We start from the raw sequence: 22,199 nt of genomic DNA on the forward strand, positions 1-22,199 counted from the left end.
ATTTTTAATTCCCAGTATAATAGGGTATTCCTTCCCTTCTTTTCTCCCCTTGTTTCTCAAATACAGAACGCAGTGTATATAGTTCACATTGAGGTTTTCCCAGACTTGCCCTCCATACTTTATTCTACCTCAACCTGTGCTACTTAGGATCAGTATCTTTTGATTTGAAAGTATAATTCAGTCTTCATCTCTCTCAGTCCTAGACATTTTGTGAACAAAGAATGAGGACTAGGCTATGTTACATAGCTGTGTTAAGCATATGGACTCTTTTCTTCCAGGCATTGAGCCCAGACTATGAAATGTGTTTGGCTTTTGGTTCTAACTATACTGGAACCTCAGTACTTAAAGGATGGAGTAACAAGAATAGTGTTGTAATCATTCACTCCAGCACCTCTTTTAACTTAGACATCTCCTAACTCACAAATATGTTACCTTTTACAAGTCTATTCTTGGTCAAAGTAAACTTCTGAGTCTCTTGTTTATTTGTAGTATTGTCTTTTTAATTCAAACATCATTATGACACCAGTGGAAACTAATAGTGAAGCTGTTATACCCTTTCAGCATGATATAAGTTCATAATTGCATATCAAAAAATCAAAATAACTGCTCATTTGGTCAAAATGTGAAAAAATGTATTAAATGAATAAAGATATTAACTTCACAAAACAGTGTCCTTTTTCTTTGTTTATTGTGTCAGAAAGTGAAATGAATATGAATGACTAGGCTGAACAGCAGGAGGAACTGGGGGGGAGAAGAAAATCGAAAAGTAGTAGAGAAAAACTTTAAAAGCTTTTCAGTGCATGTAAAAGAATGTTTTGGTAGAAGTTACAGAGATAGTCTATAAAACAGAACACTGGAAATGTGCTTAGTACTTTCCAGCAAGAAAAAATTTGATTCAGTATTTCATTTGTTTTTTAAGTACTTTTAAGTTTTTCTTTTATTCCCTTTACTTCAAATGATCACTTATATCTTACTAATCTTGGTTATAGCAGAGATAGATGTAGACTATTTTAGCCAGCAGGCACTAATTGCTTTCCTCCTAGAAAAAACTTTGCCATTCTATTTGTCACTCTTGTTCAGTTTTAAATCTTTTTATTCGTGTGTGTGTGTGTGTGTGTGTGTGTGTGTGTGTGTTTATATTAAGATTCCCCCATTTCTCCTTCTCTGTGCTGCTGTAGCCAAGCCAGACAGCCTATTGAGAAGCAGCAAACCATCTAATGGATTTGAAGTTCTTGAGTGTGTAGAGGCACTCGTGCTTAGCCAGAAACATTCATTTGAATTAAGCTATAAATGCTGTATTTTAAAAAAAAAAAAAAAAAAAAAAAAAAAGCCATGCATTTAACGTAGGTTCATGAATAAATTTAAGAGAGGGCAATTGCACTCTAAACTTTTATTGCTACAAAACCCAGTATTTTTGGAGTTCTCTGATCATTTGGGGTTTTATAGCAGGATTGAAGCTTTAAACCTTGAACTAGGGGGAGACAATGCCTGTGTTAAATCCTTTGCAGTAAAATTTCATTGCTGAATCGCTGATAGAACAGAAGCTCTGTGGATTGGTGGGGCTCTCTCCCCACTTTATTTAATGAGAGATGTTTAAGCCAGTGGAAAGGAATACTCAATAAATTATGTTATGGGGCCAGATCTCCTAGTTCATGCCCTTTGATTATTTTCTTTAGTTGCTATCTTGTCTTCTCTGGAATAATCTATTAATATTTTATGGCAGGAGAAACAGCCCTCCATAGAGCTTGCATAAATAACCAAGTGGAGAAATTGATTCTTCTTCTCTCTTTGCCAGGAATAGACATTAATGTTAAAGGTAAGTTCTAAATCTTTGTGGTCTAATCCAATATCTTAATATTTGTGATATTAAATAATTAAATGTCAATGTTAAGAAAAATCATTTAAGTATATTTCCTTACATACCTTTAAAATATTACCAATAGCAAAACCAAGAAATTCATTATAAATTGATAGATAGCTAATAGTGGCAGAAACATTTTTTGATATACATATTTTGATCAGATCCCAACATCAATGTTCTAAAATTGTTTTAATGTATTTAAATTTATTTTTCTTACAGTTATAAATATGATTGCACCCTAGGAATTTTTATCAGAGCATTCTATTTGTATATGAAGCACATAGAAAGTCACACAGATAAGAGGAGTATCATTACTTCACTACCTAAAGCCCTACTTTTGCTGTTTTAAAACTTGTCTTGATTTTTAATGTAGACAATGCTGGCTGGACGCCTTTGCATGAAGCTTGTAACTATGGCAACACAGTGTGTGTCCAGGAAATTTTGCAACGTTGTCCAGAGGTAGATCTGCTCACTGAAGTGGACGGGGTGACTCCTTTGCATGATGCACTGTCAAACGGACATGTAGAAATTGGCAAGCTGCTGCTCCAGCGTGGGGGTGAGTGCATTTATGCTAAACGGGTTTTGATAAATTATCCAGTTTTTTATGAATCTCTCAGAGGTTGATAGCATTTTCTAAATTTAAGATCTTTAAGGAAAGATGCTTTATTTTATATTAATGAAAAAGTAAAGATAAAAAGTCTCTAGAATCTGAGCACCTTTTATTAAGAAGGAATTAAAAGTCTTTTCATAATATGTATTTATTTATTGTAGAATTAAGCCTGTTTAAGTTTGTGTATGAAAATGTGTTTTTAATTGAGTGTGTTTGTTTTAAATTAAACCTCATACTTAAAGTGTGTAATGTCTTTGTGAAGCAGCCATTTCTGAGATCTTATTAATAAAAGGATATAAATGTTCAATTGTGATTACTTGGATTTTTCATTCTTGTTTCATTTCCTATGTATAACTGCTAACTCAATCTTTTGTAATGAGTCATTTCTTTACAGACTATTAAAAAGAAAAGTATCCTAGAATATCTTCATTCACAGTTTGCAGTCAATTAAGTTATAGTAGGAGGATTTTTAAAAGGTAATATATGCTGTGCAGGGATTTGATAACGGAGGCAACTCGAGCTTATATTCACCTTCTGCTTTTTCTGCTGATATTTCATCTTTTCTTTTATTACCCCACCCCTGTTCAATGACATTCTTCTTATATATGAACTTAATATAAATTTTACACCAAAATATTCAAAGCTGATTTGCATTTTAAAAGAAAAACAAAGGAAAACTGATGACTAGCTTACAATGCAAAAGTAAAGATTTATATAAATGTACTGGGATTTTTTTATACCAATTTTAACTTGAAATTTAAAATTCCTTTTTCTCATAATTAAAGCTATTTGATTCTGCATGAAAATAAAAAGCGTATTTTCTTTTGACGTCTTTTTACAATATCTCTCAAAGAAAGGCTGTATAGCTTGGCAGCTTAAGATAGTTGGTAATTTATAGTCTTCTCCTGCCCCCTAAAGGCCTTCATGTATGTGTTTTACTGACACCATTTTATAATATCAATATATTTTCCAGTACTATATGTTTATTGAAACATAACATTTTATCTTCCAAGTGTTTTATTTTTCTATTCAACCGTGTATCTGACATCCCAAGCCAATATTTGCCCTGCTTCTAATATTCTAAGTGATATAATAGCCATTATTATATTAAGTCCAACTCTTCAGAAGAGCATTATACCAACCAATGTGAATTCTTCTAGGGTCCTTGGATAAAATGAGTCTCTTGTCCTAAGAGGAAATGTACTTGTACTTGCATTTATCAAGGTCCTTTCTTTGCTTTAGTTATATTCTAAGTGTGGACTTGTCAAATGCTTTGATACCATCATTTTAATCATTATATTACTTTCTCATTTTGAGTCACTCAGTCTTGAGAGCAATAACTTGTAAGAGTTTATTTGTGTCTCTAAAACTTTACTTTTGGTATCTTCTGTGTCTGCAATGTTTTGGTAATTTTTAAAAACATGTTTTTATTGATTTCACAGAGGGGGAGGGGGAAAAAGATAGAAACATCAATGATTAAATTGATTGACTGCCTCCTGTACGCCCCCTACTGGGGGATCGAGCTTGAAAACCCAGGCATGTTCCTTGACCAAGAAAGAATCTAGCCATGAACTCCTGGTTCATAGGTTGATGCTCAACCATTGAGCAACACTGGCCAGGCAATGTAATTTCTTTTAACAGGAGTAATTTCTTTTTTTGAAATATCAACATAATGAAAAGAAACCTAATACTGATTTAGAATTCTTTTTCTTAAATTACACATGAATCGTATCAACAGTGGTTGATCTTGTATATTAAATATATTTTGTATAGACTCCCACATATGTCTGATCACATCATTAAGAGTTAGTAAGTATAAACAATGCTCCTTCTGTGGCAATATGATCTATATTATATAATAGGACCTTCTCATTGTCTGCTAGTACTAAAAACTTTCTATTTTATGCCAAAATGTATAAATAATTACAGTAGTTGGCTGACATATATGCAAATATTTATTTACTATGTTACCAAATACTGAGTTATTGTTTTGCTCCTCCATCATCCTTTACTACCTAGAGGACATACACTATTGTCAATGGTTTCTAAGCAGATGGTTAGATGGGTTTAGCTAGAATAGATGGATGAAATCTGAGTTTGACCCAGAAGAGTTACACTTTATTTTTTTTAAAAATCAGTTATCTCTACTAAAAATTGAACATGAACAATGGTAAATGAAAGATTCTGTGTTTGTGCAAGGTTTTTCAGCCTTTGCCCTGCTACAGTCACCTGTCATCAATGGAAGGGGCACTACTTTCCCCTGTGATTTATGAGATACTTTAAGACTCTTACACAGAATTTAAGTTGAATATTTTAATGTATTCTAGGAACGTTGAAATTTTTATTTCAGGATGACAATTTATGAAGTTTCATAAAAGTTTTATTTTTAATTTATAATCATAAATATTAGTAGGCAATTCTCATTAGGCAATGAACTAGAATTTTGGTTTCTCTAAATGTACCGTTAGTCAGTCAATGTGTATAGCCAGTTAATGTCAACGTGAATTAGTACAAAATACGATCGTAAACAAAGTCCTGCGTGCTTTAGATAAAAGGAGAGAAAAGAGCTGTTAAGCTGCCAAAATAAAAACGGTTTAACATTTTGCATTCTTTTCATAGGCCCAGTGCTCTTACAGCAAAGGAACTCTAAGGGGGAACTGCCCTTGGATTATGTTTTATCATCTCAAGTCAAGGAAGAACTCTTTGCTCTCACAAAAATAGAAGATACATTGGAGAACTTTCATGCACAAACAGAGAAACATTTTTACCATCAGCAACTTGAATTCGGCTCATTTTTACTTAGTAGGATGTTGCTAAATTTTTGTTCAATTTTTGATTTATCTTCAGAGTTTCTCTTAGCTTTCAAAGGGTTAAGTCATCTAAATGAAATGCTTATGGCTTGTAAGAATTACAAGGAAACCACCAGTGCTCATACTGACTGGTTGTTGGATCTTTATGGTAGAAATATAAAGACTTTGCTGAAACTCCCAAATATTCTTAAGGAACTCCCTGAGAATTTAAAAGTCTGTCCTGGAGTTCACACTGAGGCCTTACTTGTGACTTTGGAAATGATGTGTCGGTCAATCACAGAGTTTTCATGATGATGCCAAAAATATGAATCAACTTTCTAAACCTGCTCAGCTTGCTTTGTCATTTACATGCTCATTAACATCTTTTGTTTTATTTGTTTTATTGACAGAATTTGCAGCCTTGATAAATTTTAAAAGCACTAAACAACTTGTACAAAACTATATTTAAGCTTTTTTGTCTTTTTCCAGTATGGGATTTGACTCAGAAGTAAAAAAGGATAGTTTTGCTTGATAAACACTGCTGTCTTTCATCTTTATGATTATTTTTTTTCCCAAAGGTGATATTATTTATCTATTTATATTGTACATGTAAAAAAATATTTAATTTAATTTAAATATTTTTTCCCCCCAAACTGTAATGTTCTCTATTCTAGGTATTCCGGGTCTTAGAATCATGGCAAGGATATTCATGCAAATGTTCACCTACACGTGTAGTTCCCTGTTTCTCCTCTGTAGACTCTTGGACTAAAATACCTATTTTAGTTTTGTGTGTTTCTAAAATAAACATTGCTAAAATTACAATACTTCTTTTGGTTTTTAAGTACAATGGATGTGCAGAGTTTAACAATATGATTTCTTGATCTATTAGTTCACATAAAAGTGTATTTCCACTCTGTGTAACCAATACTCTATAAGTGAAAACAGTCTCTCTAATAAGTTTTATTAAATATTAAGATTATAATTGAAAACTAATAGATTTCAGATTATCTAAAATCTTAATGTACAGTATGACTTTACAGAGCAGTAACATTTCAATTTGCAGTTTTTTTCCATTATAGCTATTTTTTGTAAAGCAAAAAGAAAGGGTGTGGATAATAGCCACTAATGAAATTGGAGTTGCTTCACTAGTGGAAATAAGTTACATGTGATACAGCTGGAAAAGAAACATTAAAACTTATATTTTGCGCCGAAACCGGTTTGGCTCAGTGGTAGAGCGTCAGTCTGCGGACTGAAAGGTCCCAGGTTCGATTCCGGTCAAGGGCATGTACATTGGTTGCGGGCACATCCCCAGTAGGGGGTGTGCAAGAAGCAGCTGGTCAATGTTTCTCTCTCATCGACGTTTCTTGCTCTTTATCCCTCTCTCCTCCTCTCTGTAAAAAATCAATAAAATATAGTTTAAAAAACAAACAAAAAAAAAACCCTTATATTTTGCTTTTATGTAACTATACTGAAGATCTCCCAGCAATTAATCTGCTAAAGAAACACACTTCAGTTTTATCTTAGAAATTGATATTGGAATTGAAATTGATAAAAAAAAAATACAAATGCTGAGTTAGAATTTATAATCTAAATTGAAAACTCTATTAGTATATCAGCTCTGATTAAAATCAGTTATTTTTCTCTTTTTAAATCAGTAATTTGTATACATACTATAAATATTTTAGTTCTAATTAGCCTTCAAATATAACATCATACAAATTTTTTAATATATTTTATTGATTTCAGAGAAGAAAGGAGAGGGAGAGATAGAGAAACACCAATAATGAGAGTGAATCATTGATCAGCTGACTCCTGTGTTCCCCCTCTTGGGGATCGAACCAGCAACCCAGGCATGTGCCCTTGACCGGAATTGAATCTGGGACCCTTCAGTCCACAGGCCAGTCCCCTATCCACTGAGCCAAACCAGCTAGGGCACAGATTCTTCTTTTAATCTTTACTGAATCTGCCGAAGTCCCAGTGATGAGAGGACATTAAGGAACATTAAAATGTTCCTAGAGTCGAAACCAGTTTGGCTCAATGGATAGAGCATTGGCCTGCTGACTGAAAAGTCCCGGGTTCGATTCCAGTCAAGGGCGTGTACCTTGGTTGCAGGCACATCCCCAGTTGGTTGTGCAAGAGGCAGCTGATTGATGTCTCTTTCATTGATGTTTCTAACTCTATCCCTCTCTCTTACTCTTTGTAAAAAAATCAATTAAATATATTTTAAAAAAACACAAATGTTCCTAGATTACTCAGATAATGAATAAGAACATTTTTATTCCAAAGAGATACCACTTTTCTTTATAGTTGAAGGTATCCAGAATAATAATTTGCTTTGTAAACTAATATAAACTTAAAAATATAGACTTTGACATCAGACTGTTTTAAATCCTTGTCTAATTCTTATTACTGGTATCTAAATTGCAAATTAAGTTCCTTTCTGAGCTTTAGTTTCCTTACCTATCAAATGGAGATAACACCAGGTATCTTTGTTGTGAAGAATTGTTTGTACTAATACCCAATATGGCACTAATAAAAGTTTCTTTCTTTCTAGTTCCTACCTTCTTTTTTTAGTTGTCATGAATCATTTAAGTGAAAAGATAGTATTTTGCACTGCTAAGAAAAAGTTTTTAAATTTAATGTTCCGAAGAAACACTCATTTATTTGCAATTGGTATATTTGAATTTCTAATTGTCACCTTCTACAAGCCATGATGACAAGACGTATTAAACACTCAAAGCCATGGAGGTCTCTGTCTTTAAGAAGATGTTGCAGCTTTGCCCTTCTGCAGAAGCACAAGTTGGTCCAACATAAGTTACTATGCTCTGTGTGTGGCCTAGTTGGCAATACCAATAAATGTACGTGAACCTAACTAAACCTGCAATGAGAACATTCCCAGTATAAGTTCTTATAATTTAGAAAACATAATTGCCTCAAATCTTAGAGGTAGAGGAAGTCCAAATTTTAATAAATTAAAATTCATAGTCTTTGAATTCTGACTTTTTAGTTAGTGGCTGAAATAGGCTAGGTAATGTTATTCACAGTATTCTGGCAGAGTTCATACCATAGTTCAATGGAATTGGGTTTTTTTTGTTTTTGTGTGTGTATATGTGCTTTTTTTTTTTTTTTTTTTAACGGAGAGGAAGAGAGGGATAGAGTGTTAGAAACATCAATGAGAGAGAATCATCGATCATCTGCCTCCTGCACACACACACACACACACACACACACCCCACTGGGGTGTGCCCGTAACCAAGTACATGCCCTTGACTTGAATCAAACCTGGAACCCCTCAGTCCTCAGGCCGACACTCTATCCACTGAGCCAAACTGGTTTCGGTTTGTGTGCTTTCTTTTAAAGAGCCCATAAAAGCCCTTAAGTACAATACAAGTTGAAAAGGAGATTTCTGAGCTATTGAAATTCAGTTTTCAGTATGCATAGTTCCCACAAGTATTGGGAACGTAAAAAATTTAAAATAGCCCTGGCCGGCTTGGTTCAATGGCTAGAGCATCAGCCTGTGGACTGAGGGGTCCAGGGTTTGATTCCAGTCAAGGGCACATGTCTGAGTTGCGGGCTCAGTCCCCTGTAGGGGACGTGCAGGAGGCAGCCAATCAATGATTTTCTCTCATCATTGATGTTTCTATCCTCCCTTCCTCTCTGAAATCAATAAAGACATATATATATTTTAAACATATTTTTAAATAGTTCCTAGAAACTCCTTAGGGAGGGTCTCTATAAAGTTAGTTTTCTAGCTTGTTAGTTCTTAATTCCGTAGGCACAATAAAGTGGTTGAAGTATATACATTTTTTGTCATTGTTAACTCCAAGATGACTAGGAAAACATTAATCTTTGTATAAATCAAGTGTGAAATTAACCAATGTTTTAAATTTTTTATTTCTTGAACACCTATTACTTACCAGGTGGTGTGCTTAATGGGCTGTCCACAATGAAAGGAGGAAAGCTTATAGTCCAGGAAGGTAAACTGGCCTTAAATATTTAGTTTTATTGTCTTCTGTATAGGCTGTTGAATAAATTAATTCCAGTTTTACACATTTTTAAAATTTAATTAATGGTGCCCTGTTTTAGTTTTTAAATGTGAATATTACAAAGGTATAGTAGTTTAATGCTTCGATCAGTATAATTTTTAGTAATTTTGTTTTAGAGTGAATAGAATATAGGGCATGCTTTTGCATTCTTAATGAACTAGTACTCATTCCTAGGTAAACACAAATGCATTAATGCTAGTATAGTTTATATAAATGCCAGGAAATGCTTGTCGTTTTTGTTTATGCTGTTATAGACACTGAAATGAATATCTCCATGTGAAAAAATCATTGGTGGAATGTGCAATCCATATGACTTTACACACCTTTCCAGTTAAGTGAAGAACTTGATGAGAGCCTGTCACTGTTGTTCCTTAATCAGTAGGAAGGGGTCATCTTTGAGTGACATGAGGCATTCCTTCCCTCAGGCATTTATCCTGTGGCTTGCACACCAGTCACACCTCTTTTTGACGTGCAGTTTGCAGAATTCAGAATGATAATTGTTTTTATAACAAATGTGGATAGTGTTAGAAAGGTCAATGATGGCATCCTTGAAATTAATGGCTGCTGATGTCAAAACTGGAGAAATGCAACAGTTAACTACTATTTCTTGTGAATCAATTTATCAAAAGATTCACCATGTATGTTAAAATGAATTTTGGGAGGATATATTTTGGTGGTCGCTTGCTCTGATATACAATTAAATATTTTTAGACTACTTAATTACAAAAGATTGTGGTACTTTTTTATTTAGTTCTAGGCATCCATCATTCAAGATACTACAAATCCTAAAAATACTAACGGAATACCTTTTCAGAAGAAACAAATGTAAGGTATTTTGACATCATTGATTTTAGATGTTTAGAAAAGAGTTTTCTCTCTCAAGTAAATACTAATATTTGAGAACATCCAAAATATTTTTTCTTTTTCCTTTTTTTTTTTGTTTTTTTTTCCCAAAATATTTTTAATCATTTTTCCAGTTTATAAAAACACCAAGCAACAAAGACCCATAAACATCTGTTTCTTGAGACGTGAATTTTTAGAGCGGGAAAATTCTATTATAAATTATTTTAAAAAGAAGCTTCTTGATAATTGGCTCTTTGGATGTACTTATAAATTACCAGTAAAATTATATTTTTTGCATATTTGATATATAAATATATTTTTAATACTTTTATATTTGAATTCAGTACTGTAAATATTTTTTATTAGCATAGCTATGTACTTTTGGTTATATATAAACTTATACTATCATTTTTAAAAAAGCATAAAAATCTTGCTGAAACCGGTTTGGCTCAGTGGATAGAGCGTCAGCCTGCAGAATGAAAGGTCCCAGGTTCGATTCCATTCAAGGGCATGATGTACCTTGGTTGCGGGCACACTCTCAGTAGGGGTGTGCAAGAGGCAGCTGATCGATGATTCTCTTTCATCGATGTTTCTAGCTCTCTATCTCTCGTCCTCTCTGTAAAAAATCAATAAAATATATATTTTAAAAAAAAAAACAACAAACGTGAAAATCTTAAAATATATATATATAACCCTTTGTATTAGATACAATTAACTGATTTTTTTAATGCTGTCTATGCTGTTGGATATACACATATATTTTCATTTTTAAAACAAATGAAAATCATCTGGTTTTTAAACTACTAACTGGATTATGATCAAACAGTATAATTAGCAGAGTAACTACTTATTATGAAAACTAGTCTACACTAATAAAAGAGAAAATGCTAATTGACTGTACCTTCCCTACACCCACAGCTAATCAGAGCAAGTATGCAAATTAACCCAATGAATATGGAGGTTAATTTGCATACACAGGCGCTGATTGGCCTGGGTCCCGGGAACATCCTCCGGACCCTGGCTGCTCCTAGCCTGTAGGCCCATAGGCCTGAGTGGCAGGGGTCCCAGAACACCCTTGGCCACTCAGAGCCTATGAGTGCAGGCGCCATGAGGCTGGGGGCAGGGCGGGGACATCTGTGGTCACATGGGGACATTCCCACCCCGCATGCAGCCACTTGCGAATGCTCCAGCACCAAGCAGCAGTTTGCGTCCACACCCCCCGCCTGGGGTCTCAGGCCGGCAGCGGCACCAGACCCACGTGGTATCCCCTCCTGGCCAGCCTGGGTTTCCAGCCACTGAGTCACACCAGCCAGGCAGATATGGAGGAATCTTAACTGTTTCTGTTTTTATATATTTTTTATTGCTATTTTACAGACAGAAAGGGAAGAGATAGCTAGAAACATCCATGAGAGAGAAATATCTATCAGCTGCCTTCTGCACAGTCCCCACTGGGTATGTGCCCCTAACCAAGGTACATGGCCTTGACTGGAATCAAACCTGGGACCCTTGAATCTGCAGACTGTTGCTCCATCCACTGAGCCAAACCAGTTAGGGCTGTCCAATATGTTAAAGAAAAACCCTTATCTAATGAAGAAGGAATATGCAGGGGAGGGCAGTTGGGGACAATTAGGCCAGCAGAAGAGCAGTTAGGCATCATAGGCTGGCAGAGGGGTGGTTAGGGGGTGATCATGCTGGCAAGAAGAAGCGGATAGGGACAATCAGGCTGGCAGGTGAGCAGTTGGTAGCCAGCAGTCCAGGATTGTGAGAGGGATGTCCCACTGCCTGTTTAGGCCCAGCAGTCTAACATCCCTGAGGGGTCCCAGATTGGAGAGGGTGCAGGTTGGGCTGAGGAACACACACCCCTGTGCACGAATTTCGTGTACCGGGCCTCTAGTTAGTATATAATACTTATATTAATCTTAATATAAACATATTTCTAATTATATATATTTCTAATTATATCTAATAAAGATGGAATGTGCAGATTGACCCTCATTCCATCACAAAGCTGGTAGCACCCAGTTTCCTCAGCCCCACCCGAGTTGTCCTTTTAGTTCTCGCCGCAGTGAGGGACAAGCAGACTTCCCCCCCCCGCCCCCCACAGAGAGCAGACTGCAGGGTCCTGCTTGCCTCTCGCCAAGAACAACAGAGTCCTGCTTGCCCCTGGACGCAATGGCAAGCCAGAGAACATACAGCAGGACCCCTACAGCAAGCAGATAGCAGGGTCCTGCTTGCCCGTGGCCACACCTGTAAACGGCAAGCAGGCCCCCACAGAGAGCAGATACCAGAGCCTGTGGTGGTGACAAGCAGGCAGGTCTGCAGGGAATAGAGAACCACAGGGAGGAGGCCTAAGCCATCAGTAGGACATCCCCTGAGGGCTCCCAGATTGGAGAGGGTGCAGGTCAGGCTGAGGGACCCATCCACCCCCGTGCACAAATTTTGTACACCGGGCCTCTAGTAAGTATATAACATTATTTATATAATATTGCCTTTAACATAGACCGAAAAAGGTAATAAAAGTTCCTTATTTAAACATAAGCTGTCTCCAATTAAAATAGAATTATTTCCACCATTTTTTTTTTATTATGACCCCAAAGCTTTATAGACTGTTCAATTCAGATTTGGTAAATCTAATTTACTTCCTTTCAAAAGTATCTAAATTGGATCAAGTGAACTTTAATGCATAATGGGTGTTACACATTAATAGAGAATGGCTAACTCCTTTGGAACATATGATTTAGCTCTACCAAAGAACGGACAGTTTTAAAAGATGTGCTTAGCACTTCCAGCAGGTGAATTGTACTGAACTGAAAATCTGGAGTCCAGCTTTGAATTTATACCGATTATGCTATCATTTATCTTAATAGTAGATGAACTAAAATTTCCAATGATTCTCCATTCTTGTCTTCAAATGAAATAGTCATGTTGAATAAAATCATTAATCTTAAAGTGGTGACAGATATAAAAGAACTTAGTTTGTTGTCAGTACTTCTCAACTTAAAGGTTAGGTCAGCAATGGTTTATGTCATGACACTGATAAATTTTTCTAGTGACCAGAATTGTTTGATTTATAATAGGTTTTTGTTTTTTACTTCTTCGTTTTTACTTCATCCTAAAAATGCACTTTTTAAAATTTTGGATTGCTTCTTTTTTTTTCATCCTAGAGACAAAATTAGAGCAATAACTGAAATTTGGTAGAATTAAAATGTGCATTTTAAAGAGCATTTTATGAAAACTAAAAAGAATTGTAATAAAAACTGGGCAAAGGGATGAAGGGGAAAGTGGGTAGGAATCAATCTGATTTAAAGGAATTAAAAAGGTAAAGATTTTTAGATGTTTAATATATTGAGAAGTTAGGAAAGGTATAAAATCAGATATAAGAAATATAGATAAATCTAATCTCAGGAATAAATTATGTCTTTGAAAAATTGTTAATAATGTTTAATATACCAAAGGTGAAGGTAATTCTTTTGTGGCAGGGTCTTTTAGGTGAAATTCAATAGAAAAAAAAAAAAAAAGAAAAATATCAGTTTTAATGGTGACATCAGAAATAGGATATTTTGACTAGTATATTCAGTCTTCTCAAGTTTAGGCAAATCTAGGTTACTCATTTTTATTTTCTCCTGATTTCAGTTCTTTTACTCTTCAGACTACGTTTGAGTTCATACTGTCATGTTATAGGAGGAAACGGTCTTAAGGGAAGGTTCAAAGTCATTTTCAGAAAGTGGCTGGAAAAAAGAGGCTGAATTGGTTCCTCAATTATATTTTTATTGACTAATTTTAGTTATTTTTTTAAAAAGAGAAGCTTTCAATGTAATTAAAATATGATCTAAGTAAAGTGACACGGGAAAGGATCGTAAGCGAATGCATTGCTAATAATGGTTGTGTTTGTGATATAATTTTTAATATTTCATTTTCACTTCTCCAAATTTTTGTAATGAAACTTATATTTGTTTTTAATACCAATAGACAATTTGTTTTTTAAAGCAGCACTCCTGATATAGGTAAGAGGATCAGTCCTGAAATTTTCTAAAGGTGTCATATTTAAACTGGCATCTACTGGATTTTTAAAATATATTTTAAGATATACCACTTTTCTTCAGTGTAGGATTTACTTACTTACTTACTTATTTATTTATTTATTTATTAAATATATTTTATTGATTTTCCACAGAGAGAAAAGGAGAGGGATAGAGAGCTAGAAATATCGATGAGAGAGAATCATTGATCAGCTGCCTCTTACACATCCCCCACTGGGGATGTGTCCGCAACCTAGGTACATGCCCTTGGCCGGAATCAAACCCGGGACGCTCTATCCATTGAGCCAAACCGGTTTCGGCTGTAGATTTATTTAAACATAGTATCACCTAATACAGATCTCAAATAACACACTTATACTGTATTTCCCTCCTTTGGGAATAAATCTGGTTTATCTTGTCACTAATATACTTGTTTAATCTTCATTGTAATTCCTTGTTAGTATTTGCCTCACCATGTTTGGTAAGTCATGACTCCTTAGTGGGATTCTTAAGTTGCCAAAGGTTAAAATTCATGATAACATGTTTTCACTATCACCTTTTCTGATTTTAGAAGTATTCATGGAACCTCAAAATTACTTGTCCTCTGGTGGGTGGTGGTTTTTTCCCCCTCTCTCAGATTCAACACTAAATAGCAGTGAGACAGTAAGATTAAATGATTTCTACACTTACCAAAGGTGGTACCTTAAATGACTTTGGAAGGAGTTCACTACTATATTATTAAACTAGAGGCCCAGTGCACAGAATTTGTGTATGGGTAGGTTCCCTAGCGGCTGCCAGCTGCCAGCCGCCAGCCAGCCGGGGCCTCCTTGCCCAGGCTGCCTGCTGCCACTGGCCGGGGCAGGGCCAGTTGGGTGGAGGGGCCACAGGCAGTTGGCTGGCCGGCCCCTCCCTGGGTCAAACTTCCAATCAAATTCCCGGTCTGGGAGACAATTTGCACATTAGGCTTTTATTATATAGGATTGAGAATTGTTTTTTTCTTTTATCATCATAGATCTGCAAAACATTCACTTTTTAAAAAATATATTTTATTGATTTTTTGACAGGAAGGAAGAGGAATAGAGAGTTAGAAACATCGATGAGAGAGAATCATTGATCAGCTGCCTCCTGCACATCCCCCACTGGGGATGTGCTCGCAACCAAGGTACATGCCCTTAACCAGAATCGAACCTGGGACCCTTGAGTCCGCAGGCCGACGCTCTATCCACTGAGCCAAACTGGTTAGGGCAACATTTACTTTTTAATATAGATCTTACTATTTACAACATCAGTGCAGGTACAGACAGCCAGCCATCTACTGAAATCTGAGTCAAAGTATCTTGCCACAGTCCTCCAGTGGTTCTTATTTTGCCCCTTTTCTGTGAAGGCCAGGGAAACAGCTTCTTATAAGGTACTGTTCTAAGTAGTACAATGAAAATATACTGTTTTCAAAGTTGTTTTATATAAATGCATTGTTGCCTACATAATTAGAGAATGCTGGAGAGAAGATCACATCAAGGTCTTTTTAAGGAGGAGATTTCTCACCTGCTTGCCAGGGTTGTATCACAGTCATAAGAGATCGTGGGAAATCAGGTAACTTGGTGTTTGTTCTTTGTGTCAGCATCAGAGTGCCACTAAAATGGATGGTGTGTACCTGGCACCCTACCCCACAAGAGTCAGGTTCCTGACTCTTGGTTATTAAGTGCTGAATGTTTTGTGATAACAGGACCCCCCCAAAAAAAAAAAAAAAAGTTTTTCTGTTATACCTGAAAATGCATTTTTTCATCCTACAAGGAAATGTATAAAGTCATGTTCGACAACTTCAAATAAAGTGGAACACCACGTTGGTCTGTTTTAAACTACACCAAGCATTCATAGTATGTGGGTTCAGGTGGGTTCCCATGTGCTTCAAAAACCCTGCTTTGGTTTGCTAATTCTCCGTGTTAATGGAATCTGAAGTCTGTGAGTTCTAGGACTAAGGTAAGTGATAGGTATGCCATTATGTAGGGTTGGGTCAGAACTTGGGTGAGCTACATCCCTTATTATAAAACAAAGACAAAATCACCAACATCTCTCTCTGTATAGTAGAAAATAGATAGTTAAATCTTTATCAAATTTGACAGCAATAAAATGTTTTCCATGGTTCCAGTGTCACATGTTAGACACAAATTTTGACTGGTAATTGTCGTTCTATTATGTAAAAGGATGTTTTGTGGAGATGATGTAGAGTTCAAAGTTTTTCACTTATTTGAGTAGCGTTATTAAAAGAAGATCTCTAAACTTAGAACAAGTAATGGCATTTCCTCCCCCTCATTTTTTTTTCCTCTGGTCCAGCTGTAACTATAATTTATCTTCACTGTAATTAAGAGACAATGAAGAGTGGTTGGGGCCAGGTGTGCAGCTCTCAGTATACAGGTAGCATTTCCCCTAAACTTGTTACCATTTTGAACTCTGGTAAGATAACATGCCTCAAGTTGACTTTTGGCAATGAAGCTTGCCTTTGACTAAAAAGTGGAACTAAGCTTATCTCATTACCTTGCCTTAGAAGCATGAGCAGAAGCAGCCATACTCAACCAGATCTCAGTATTTCATCAGATGCATTCCTGATGGTTTGAAGATTTGCTCATTGACTTTCAGGTTAGTCATTCCTTTTCTCTTTGGGAGAATTACTTTATTTTTGCTAAACTAAAAATACTTGGGCACAAAGCTACTTTCATAACTATTTGTTTAGCTTGATAAAAAAAGGTTTCAACTTGCAGGAGTGGGGAATGTCCTGCCCACAGGCTCTATAAGGTCCTCGAAATCATTTGATCTGGCCCTGCCAAGGTATTAGGGGTGAGTTAATTAATGTTTGACCAAATATAGGAGACTAATTTTTAAGTTAATAATTTTGTATGTCCCTCAAATGATGTTATAAATATCTAATGACCATTGGCAGAAAAAAGGTTCCCCACCCGTGGTTTAGAATAACACTGTTAATTGACCAGAGCAGCTGTGCTATTTGGTTTCCTTTTTAAAAATGGAGTCATATAATTTTTCAGTGACATATGGAGACACAACCAAATATAAATAAACCTGTCTACAAAAATATTGTTTGTGCATAGAACAGTTTTATATTGCCAGTTTTGAGTGTGAAGGATGGGAGATCCCAATAATTTTTTTTAAAATATATTTTATTGATTTTTTCAGAGAGGAAGGGAGAGAGATAGAGAGCCAGAAACGTCGATGAGAGAGAAACATCGACCAGCTGCCTCCTGCACACCCCCCACTGGGGATGTGCCCGCAACCAATGTACATGCCCTTGACCGGAATTGAACCTGGGACCTTTTAGTCCGCAGATCGACGCTCTACCACTGAGCCAAACCGGTTTCGGCAAGAGATCCCAATAATTGGAAACTTATTTGAGACCAATTATATATTTGGTTGTTTCACCTTTTAGGGTAGGGGTTGGGGGTTAATCCAGAACCCCTGGTAAAAGTACATATGTAAAAATTATGTTTTCAGCAAACCTTTTATAGTGTTAGTTTCAATAGCATGTGATCACTTTGGACATTTTTATTTCCATAATGTTCTTACATAATGAGAGATTTTCCTTGATATTTCTTAAATCTCAGATTCAGCTAGAATAAATATTATGTTATTGCCATTCTACAAATGTAAAAAGCCTGAGGTATAAGAGGTTACATTAAGTTTATGAGTTGTTGTTGTCTTCAGTGTGTTATACCAGTCATCCTAGGAAAGAGAATTATAATTTAAAGGAATGACACTATTGTAAGTATTCATTATGTTATTTTCTTGTGGTTTTAATTTACACTTGTATGAGCAGTTAGAATAGGCCGATTCTAGAAATTCTAACCAAATGAATAGGCATCTGTCCATATATACTCACATTCAATAAGTTCCAGAATTTAAAATAAGTATTAATAATAACCTGAGGCTTTTGCAAAAAGTGTAATGGTGGCTATCTTTGTTTTTCTAGAGCAGTAGCTGCTTACATATACCGTATATTTTGTTTGTTTGTTTTTAAGCTAAATGAGTACAAAAGTCAAAAACAGTATTTAACAAATGTAGAAACTAAAAGCTTCAGAGTAAGACTTATTAATACAAGAGTAAACTATATTCAGTATTAGGGACATTTAGATATTGATATTAAAATGGGGGAAGAAAAGTTCCTATGAGTAAGAGAGCTTACCACTTAAGTTTTCTTCACTTTTAAATACAAAAGATACTTTCATAAATATGTCAATTAAATTTTGCTCTCACTATACTTTAGCTCCAGGATCGATTTTAAGACAGCATCATTGGGGTGATATCAATAAATGTACCACAAAGCAAAGTTATCTAAAGAATCTGTCTATTCAGATTTTCCTTGTGCATAGAATGATTCAAAAATATTTTGTAATCCCTACAGAATCTATCAATTTGAGTTCGTGGAACAGTACCAAAATGAACCAGAAGTACTAAGTTCTTTTTATAGATGAAAAAAAGTTAAGATATGCATTTCTTACCAAGTATCATAGTTGGAATATGAATGACCTTCAATGAGTTGACTCACTAAAAAAATACTAAGGAATATATTTAGTACTTCACATGATTTCTGTATTTAACCCTCTAAGTAGGTGTCAGACATCTTGAAATATTTACGTGGCAAATCTCTCAAAACTAAAGTTAAACAGCTCTGTAAACCCCTCACGAAGGGGAAAGAGTTAAAAGTTTTACTAGACATAGTCTCGCTTTTAGCCTGTGAATGTAGTAGTTTCTAAAAGCAATGAAGATTCCTAAGAATATCACTTTCACGCCTCCAGATAGTTCTTACTCCTCTGTCAGCTTCCTTGGATGCTCACCCCTCAGAAGGTATTGAATTTTATTAATAGTCCAGGATTTGGGGAAAGCCTTATATGTCCAAACCAAACATGAGTTTATCTAAGTGACACTTATAAGAATATATACACAATCCTCCCTCAGCCACCAAAAAAAAGAAATGTTGATTATATTTAGAAAAGGTTTTTTATTTAATGCAGTGAAGATATAGGCAACATTGCCATCGAATTAAACATCTGAAATTTAATAGAATGAAACAAAAATTAATCATCCATTAATGGTTACTATCCACTAGGTACATCTGGGGTCGTAGAATATCAGGCTTATAGACATTTGAGCAGACACTGTCAGCTTGAAATGTAAACCTCACACAAGATATAATCAAAGATAATTTCAAACAAATTATCCTATCAACAAACTTTCTATAGTAACATCAACTTCATGGAATATTGCAACATAGAGTGATGGTATGCGAATATAAGCATGTCGTTACAAACATGATGCACTAAATGGAGCTTGAGGTCAAAGCCTTTCTATAGAAAGGGATTTAATTGACAATCTTTCAACCATAGTGTATAAACAGATCAAAATAGTTCTATCATAAGAAATAGTATTTAACAACATAGCTTTAAAATAAAAATACTGTAAAAAATCAGCTTTGATGAGATATAATTTATTGTTAAAGAATTTAGAGATATATGTTTCTTGCTTCAGTCTTTTCTACATTTTTCTAATATAATCCCCATCTTCACCCTTTCTCATTCTATTAATAAAGTAGTGCAAAACATTCTGTAGCAATTTTAGGCAAGATTAATCCCCTACCAAGTCAGAGGGGAAGTAGTAAGACATTCTCACCAAATTATTTCTCTTTCCAGAGGTACACTTACTTGAAGCTAGATAGAAAAACTACCACAAGAGTCTTGGGAATGCAATTTTTAAATATAGATTCTATAGTAAGTAGTGAAATCTTTTTAAAGGCAAACTCCCCCTCCCCATAAGCAGTTTATTTTACAAAATAGATTTTCATGCATTCATATTTTCAAGAATGATTATTTTTTTCCTATAAATTAATGTAATGAAACACTGGCATATCATTTAGCACACTGCATTCTCCTCTACATTACAATTCACGCTAATAACAAAAATCATAGTATGCATTAAAGATTTCAGTAATCTAATGAGAAAGCACATAACATTTTTTCTGTGAGAACATGTGAGTATTAAATAATTTTAGATATTCAGGGGTATAATCTGACACCAAAAGCAGTATGGATTTAGTTTGCTATAGTATGTTTACTGAAATTTTGCTAATTTTCTAACTTGATACAAATTAAAGTAGTGGTAGGTATAAAAACTCAGATAGGCATTCATTTATAAACCTGGCAGTATTTATGTATAATCCTGTAGGGATTTTAAGGTTTTAGATGGAATGATAGAAGGAAAGTTTTCTTTGTAGGATTTCAGAGTATAGAAGATTCTTTTGAGGGGTTTATATACGTACTTCATTCATTAGCTAAAGTCAGCCTAATCATCGCTAAATACTTTGCTCAGGAATAAATGTCAGGATCTGAAATCAGAATTTATGTGAAATTGAAATGCATCTGTTCCATTATTCACGTCTTGGGACTCCCTCCTCCCTTTCAAATAGTGTAAAACATAGAAAACTGTAATGTACTTTTCAGATAAAAAATAGTCACATGAAGAAAACTTTAACATGTATGTAAAAGACTTAATCAGGCAAAACAAAGCATTTAATCTAATCTGGTTCTTCTACTTGTAATTAGAGAAGTGTGTATCTCCCAGTGTTACCATTCTTACATTTGTTATTCCAGTGTGTTATATTATTAGCCATCACTAACAAGGTTTTCATTACAGCAGTAAACTTTTTTATCAAATTGATTCTGTACAATGGAAGTATATGTTCAAAGACATATGCCCTTATACACTATTTACAAATTCTCACGATCATTTTTTTAAGAGGTAAAATAAATAGCAGAAAGAAAGGAAATGCTGCTGAGGCTTGAAGGCTTTTTTATCTTCCCAAACAGATGCTGGTCTTCTCAGTGCTGGGAGCTAGCTAGCCAAGATTGTTTTTCTTCCTTTTACATGGGCTGTGAGAGGGATCTGGTTTCAGTTCTTGGTATTGCACCTGTTTAAACAGAGTTCAGAGAAAGACTGGTCAGGTGGCCACTTTCTGGCAAAGGAAGGAAAGACTGCTTGGAGGGGAAAAGTGCTCACTCTGGAAGCTGTATGAGAGATGCAGCTGGGATACAGAAAACAATAGAGTGATACAGCAAGAGTCTGAGGGAAATCCTGCCAGAAGCTACATGAGAGCCCCAACGTGACCTCTGGTAACAGACTTGGGTTTTCACTGTCCATAAGACATAACATTAAAAGCAAAACCTCCTCATCTATTTTGAAGGGATGGATAATGGTTCTTTACAGATGATTATTTAATATAGGTTTAATATCCAGCTCACTCTCATGCTGACACTAAATAAAAACTCAACTGGAACAACGGAAAAAGGTATGACTGTAACCCAGTTTTAAGATTTTGATAAAAACATTTCTCATTTTACTCTGAAAATAGTTGATTAAGGGGTGTTGATTAATGGGCATTTATTAACCTGAAAGAATTTTAAAGAATTGAGATATGCTCCAGTCTTCAAAACGCCTTCTCCCCCACTCACTGACTTTAAATATGCATCTTTAAAATTCATTCCATTTGTGCAGATTGTGCGAAGAAGAGTTTTTCTGCCAAATGTCCACTGGCACACTTTGCTTTCATCATCTAATATTCCTGTTTCCTCCCTTCAGGTAATGGTGACTTCCCTTCAGTCTCCAGCTGAACCTTCCCTGTCCCTGAAGGCTCTGGTAGGTCCTTGATGCAACCCCTCCCATTCTCCTGAGTTCTGCTAGGTGAGCACCCCAAGTAGGCTAAATTTCTCAATAGCATGATCAACTACAGGCTTTATTAACTTTACCTGTCTCTTTAAAACCTTTAACTTTATATCCTTTTAATTTCAAAAACTAATGCTACCCTACATTAAACTAGTAGTAATAATAGTGAACTCTACATACCATTTGTACATCTGAAGGGACTCTGGAAAGGAAGTCAAGCAGTTCGTTGTTGTCAATTGCATAGGGACACCGAAGCTTTTTTGTAAATTTATTGATGCCTAAAAAAGTGATAGATTATTGAAATCTCCATAG

The 22,199-nt window shown here is 35.2% G+C and overlaps 2 protein-coding genes and 1 long non-coding RNA gene across 33 annotated transcripts in view; 2 read left to right on the forward strand and 1 right to left on the reverse strand.

The window, feature by feature from the left end:
- Nucleotides 1-6,652, forward strand: part of SLF1 (SMC5-SMC6 complex localization factor 1) — a 62,399-nt gene extending 55,747 nt beyond the window's left edge. For 2 of the 5 annotated variants that reach the window (XM_084882638.1, XM_084882637.1), the window contains 3 exons: nt 1,724-1,816; nt 2,235-2,417; nt 5,091-6,652. In XM_084882638.1, coding sequence (XP_084738764.1) covers nt 1,724-1,816; nt 2,235-2,417; nt 5,091-5,572 — 758 coding nt within the window. In that variant the 3' untranslated portion in view covers nt 5,573-6,652. The remainder of the gene's footprint in view (nt 1-1,723; nt 1,817-2,234; nt 2,418-5,090) is intronic. The other 3 variants (XM_084882636.1, XM_084882639.1, XM_084882635.1) reach the window with 3 other exon arrangements.
- The window catches only part of LOC311622019, a 1,104,806-nt gene that overhangs the window by 566,410 nt on the left and 516,197 nt on the right, over nt 1-22,199 (forward strand). The gene's annotated exons all lie outside the window — the stretch shown is intronic.
- MCTP1 (multiple C2 and transmembrane domain containing 1) overlaps nt 19,154-22,199 on the reverse strand; it is a gene marked incomplete at its 3' end in the record, with an annotated part of 425,829 nt that continues 422,783 nt past the window's right edge. For 26 of the 27 annotated variants that reach the window (XM_084882647.1, XM_084882645.1, XM_084882668.1 and 23 more), the window contains 2 exons: nt 22,068-22,165; nt 19,154-21,135 (listed from right to left, as the gene is read on the reverse strand). In XM_084882647.1, the coding sequence (XP_084738773.1) occupies nt 21,064-21,135; nt 22,068-22,165 (170 nt within the window). The remainder of the gene's footprint in view (nt 21,136-22,067; nt 22,166-22,199) is intronic. The other variant, XM_084882649.1, reaches the window with a different exon arrangement.

This window comes from Pipistrellus hanaki (genome assembly GCF_964339955.1).
Source record: "Pipistrellus hanaki genome assembly, chromosome: 4".
In the NCBI taxonomy this organism is placed as follows: domain Eukaryota; kingdom Metazoa; phylum Chordata; class Mammalia; order Chiroptera; family Vespertilionidae; genus Pipistrellus; species Pipistrellus hanaki.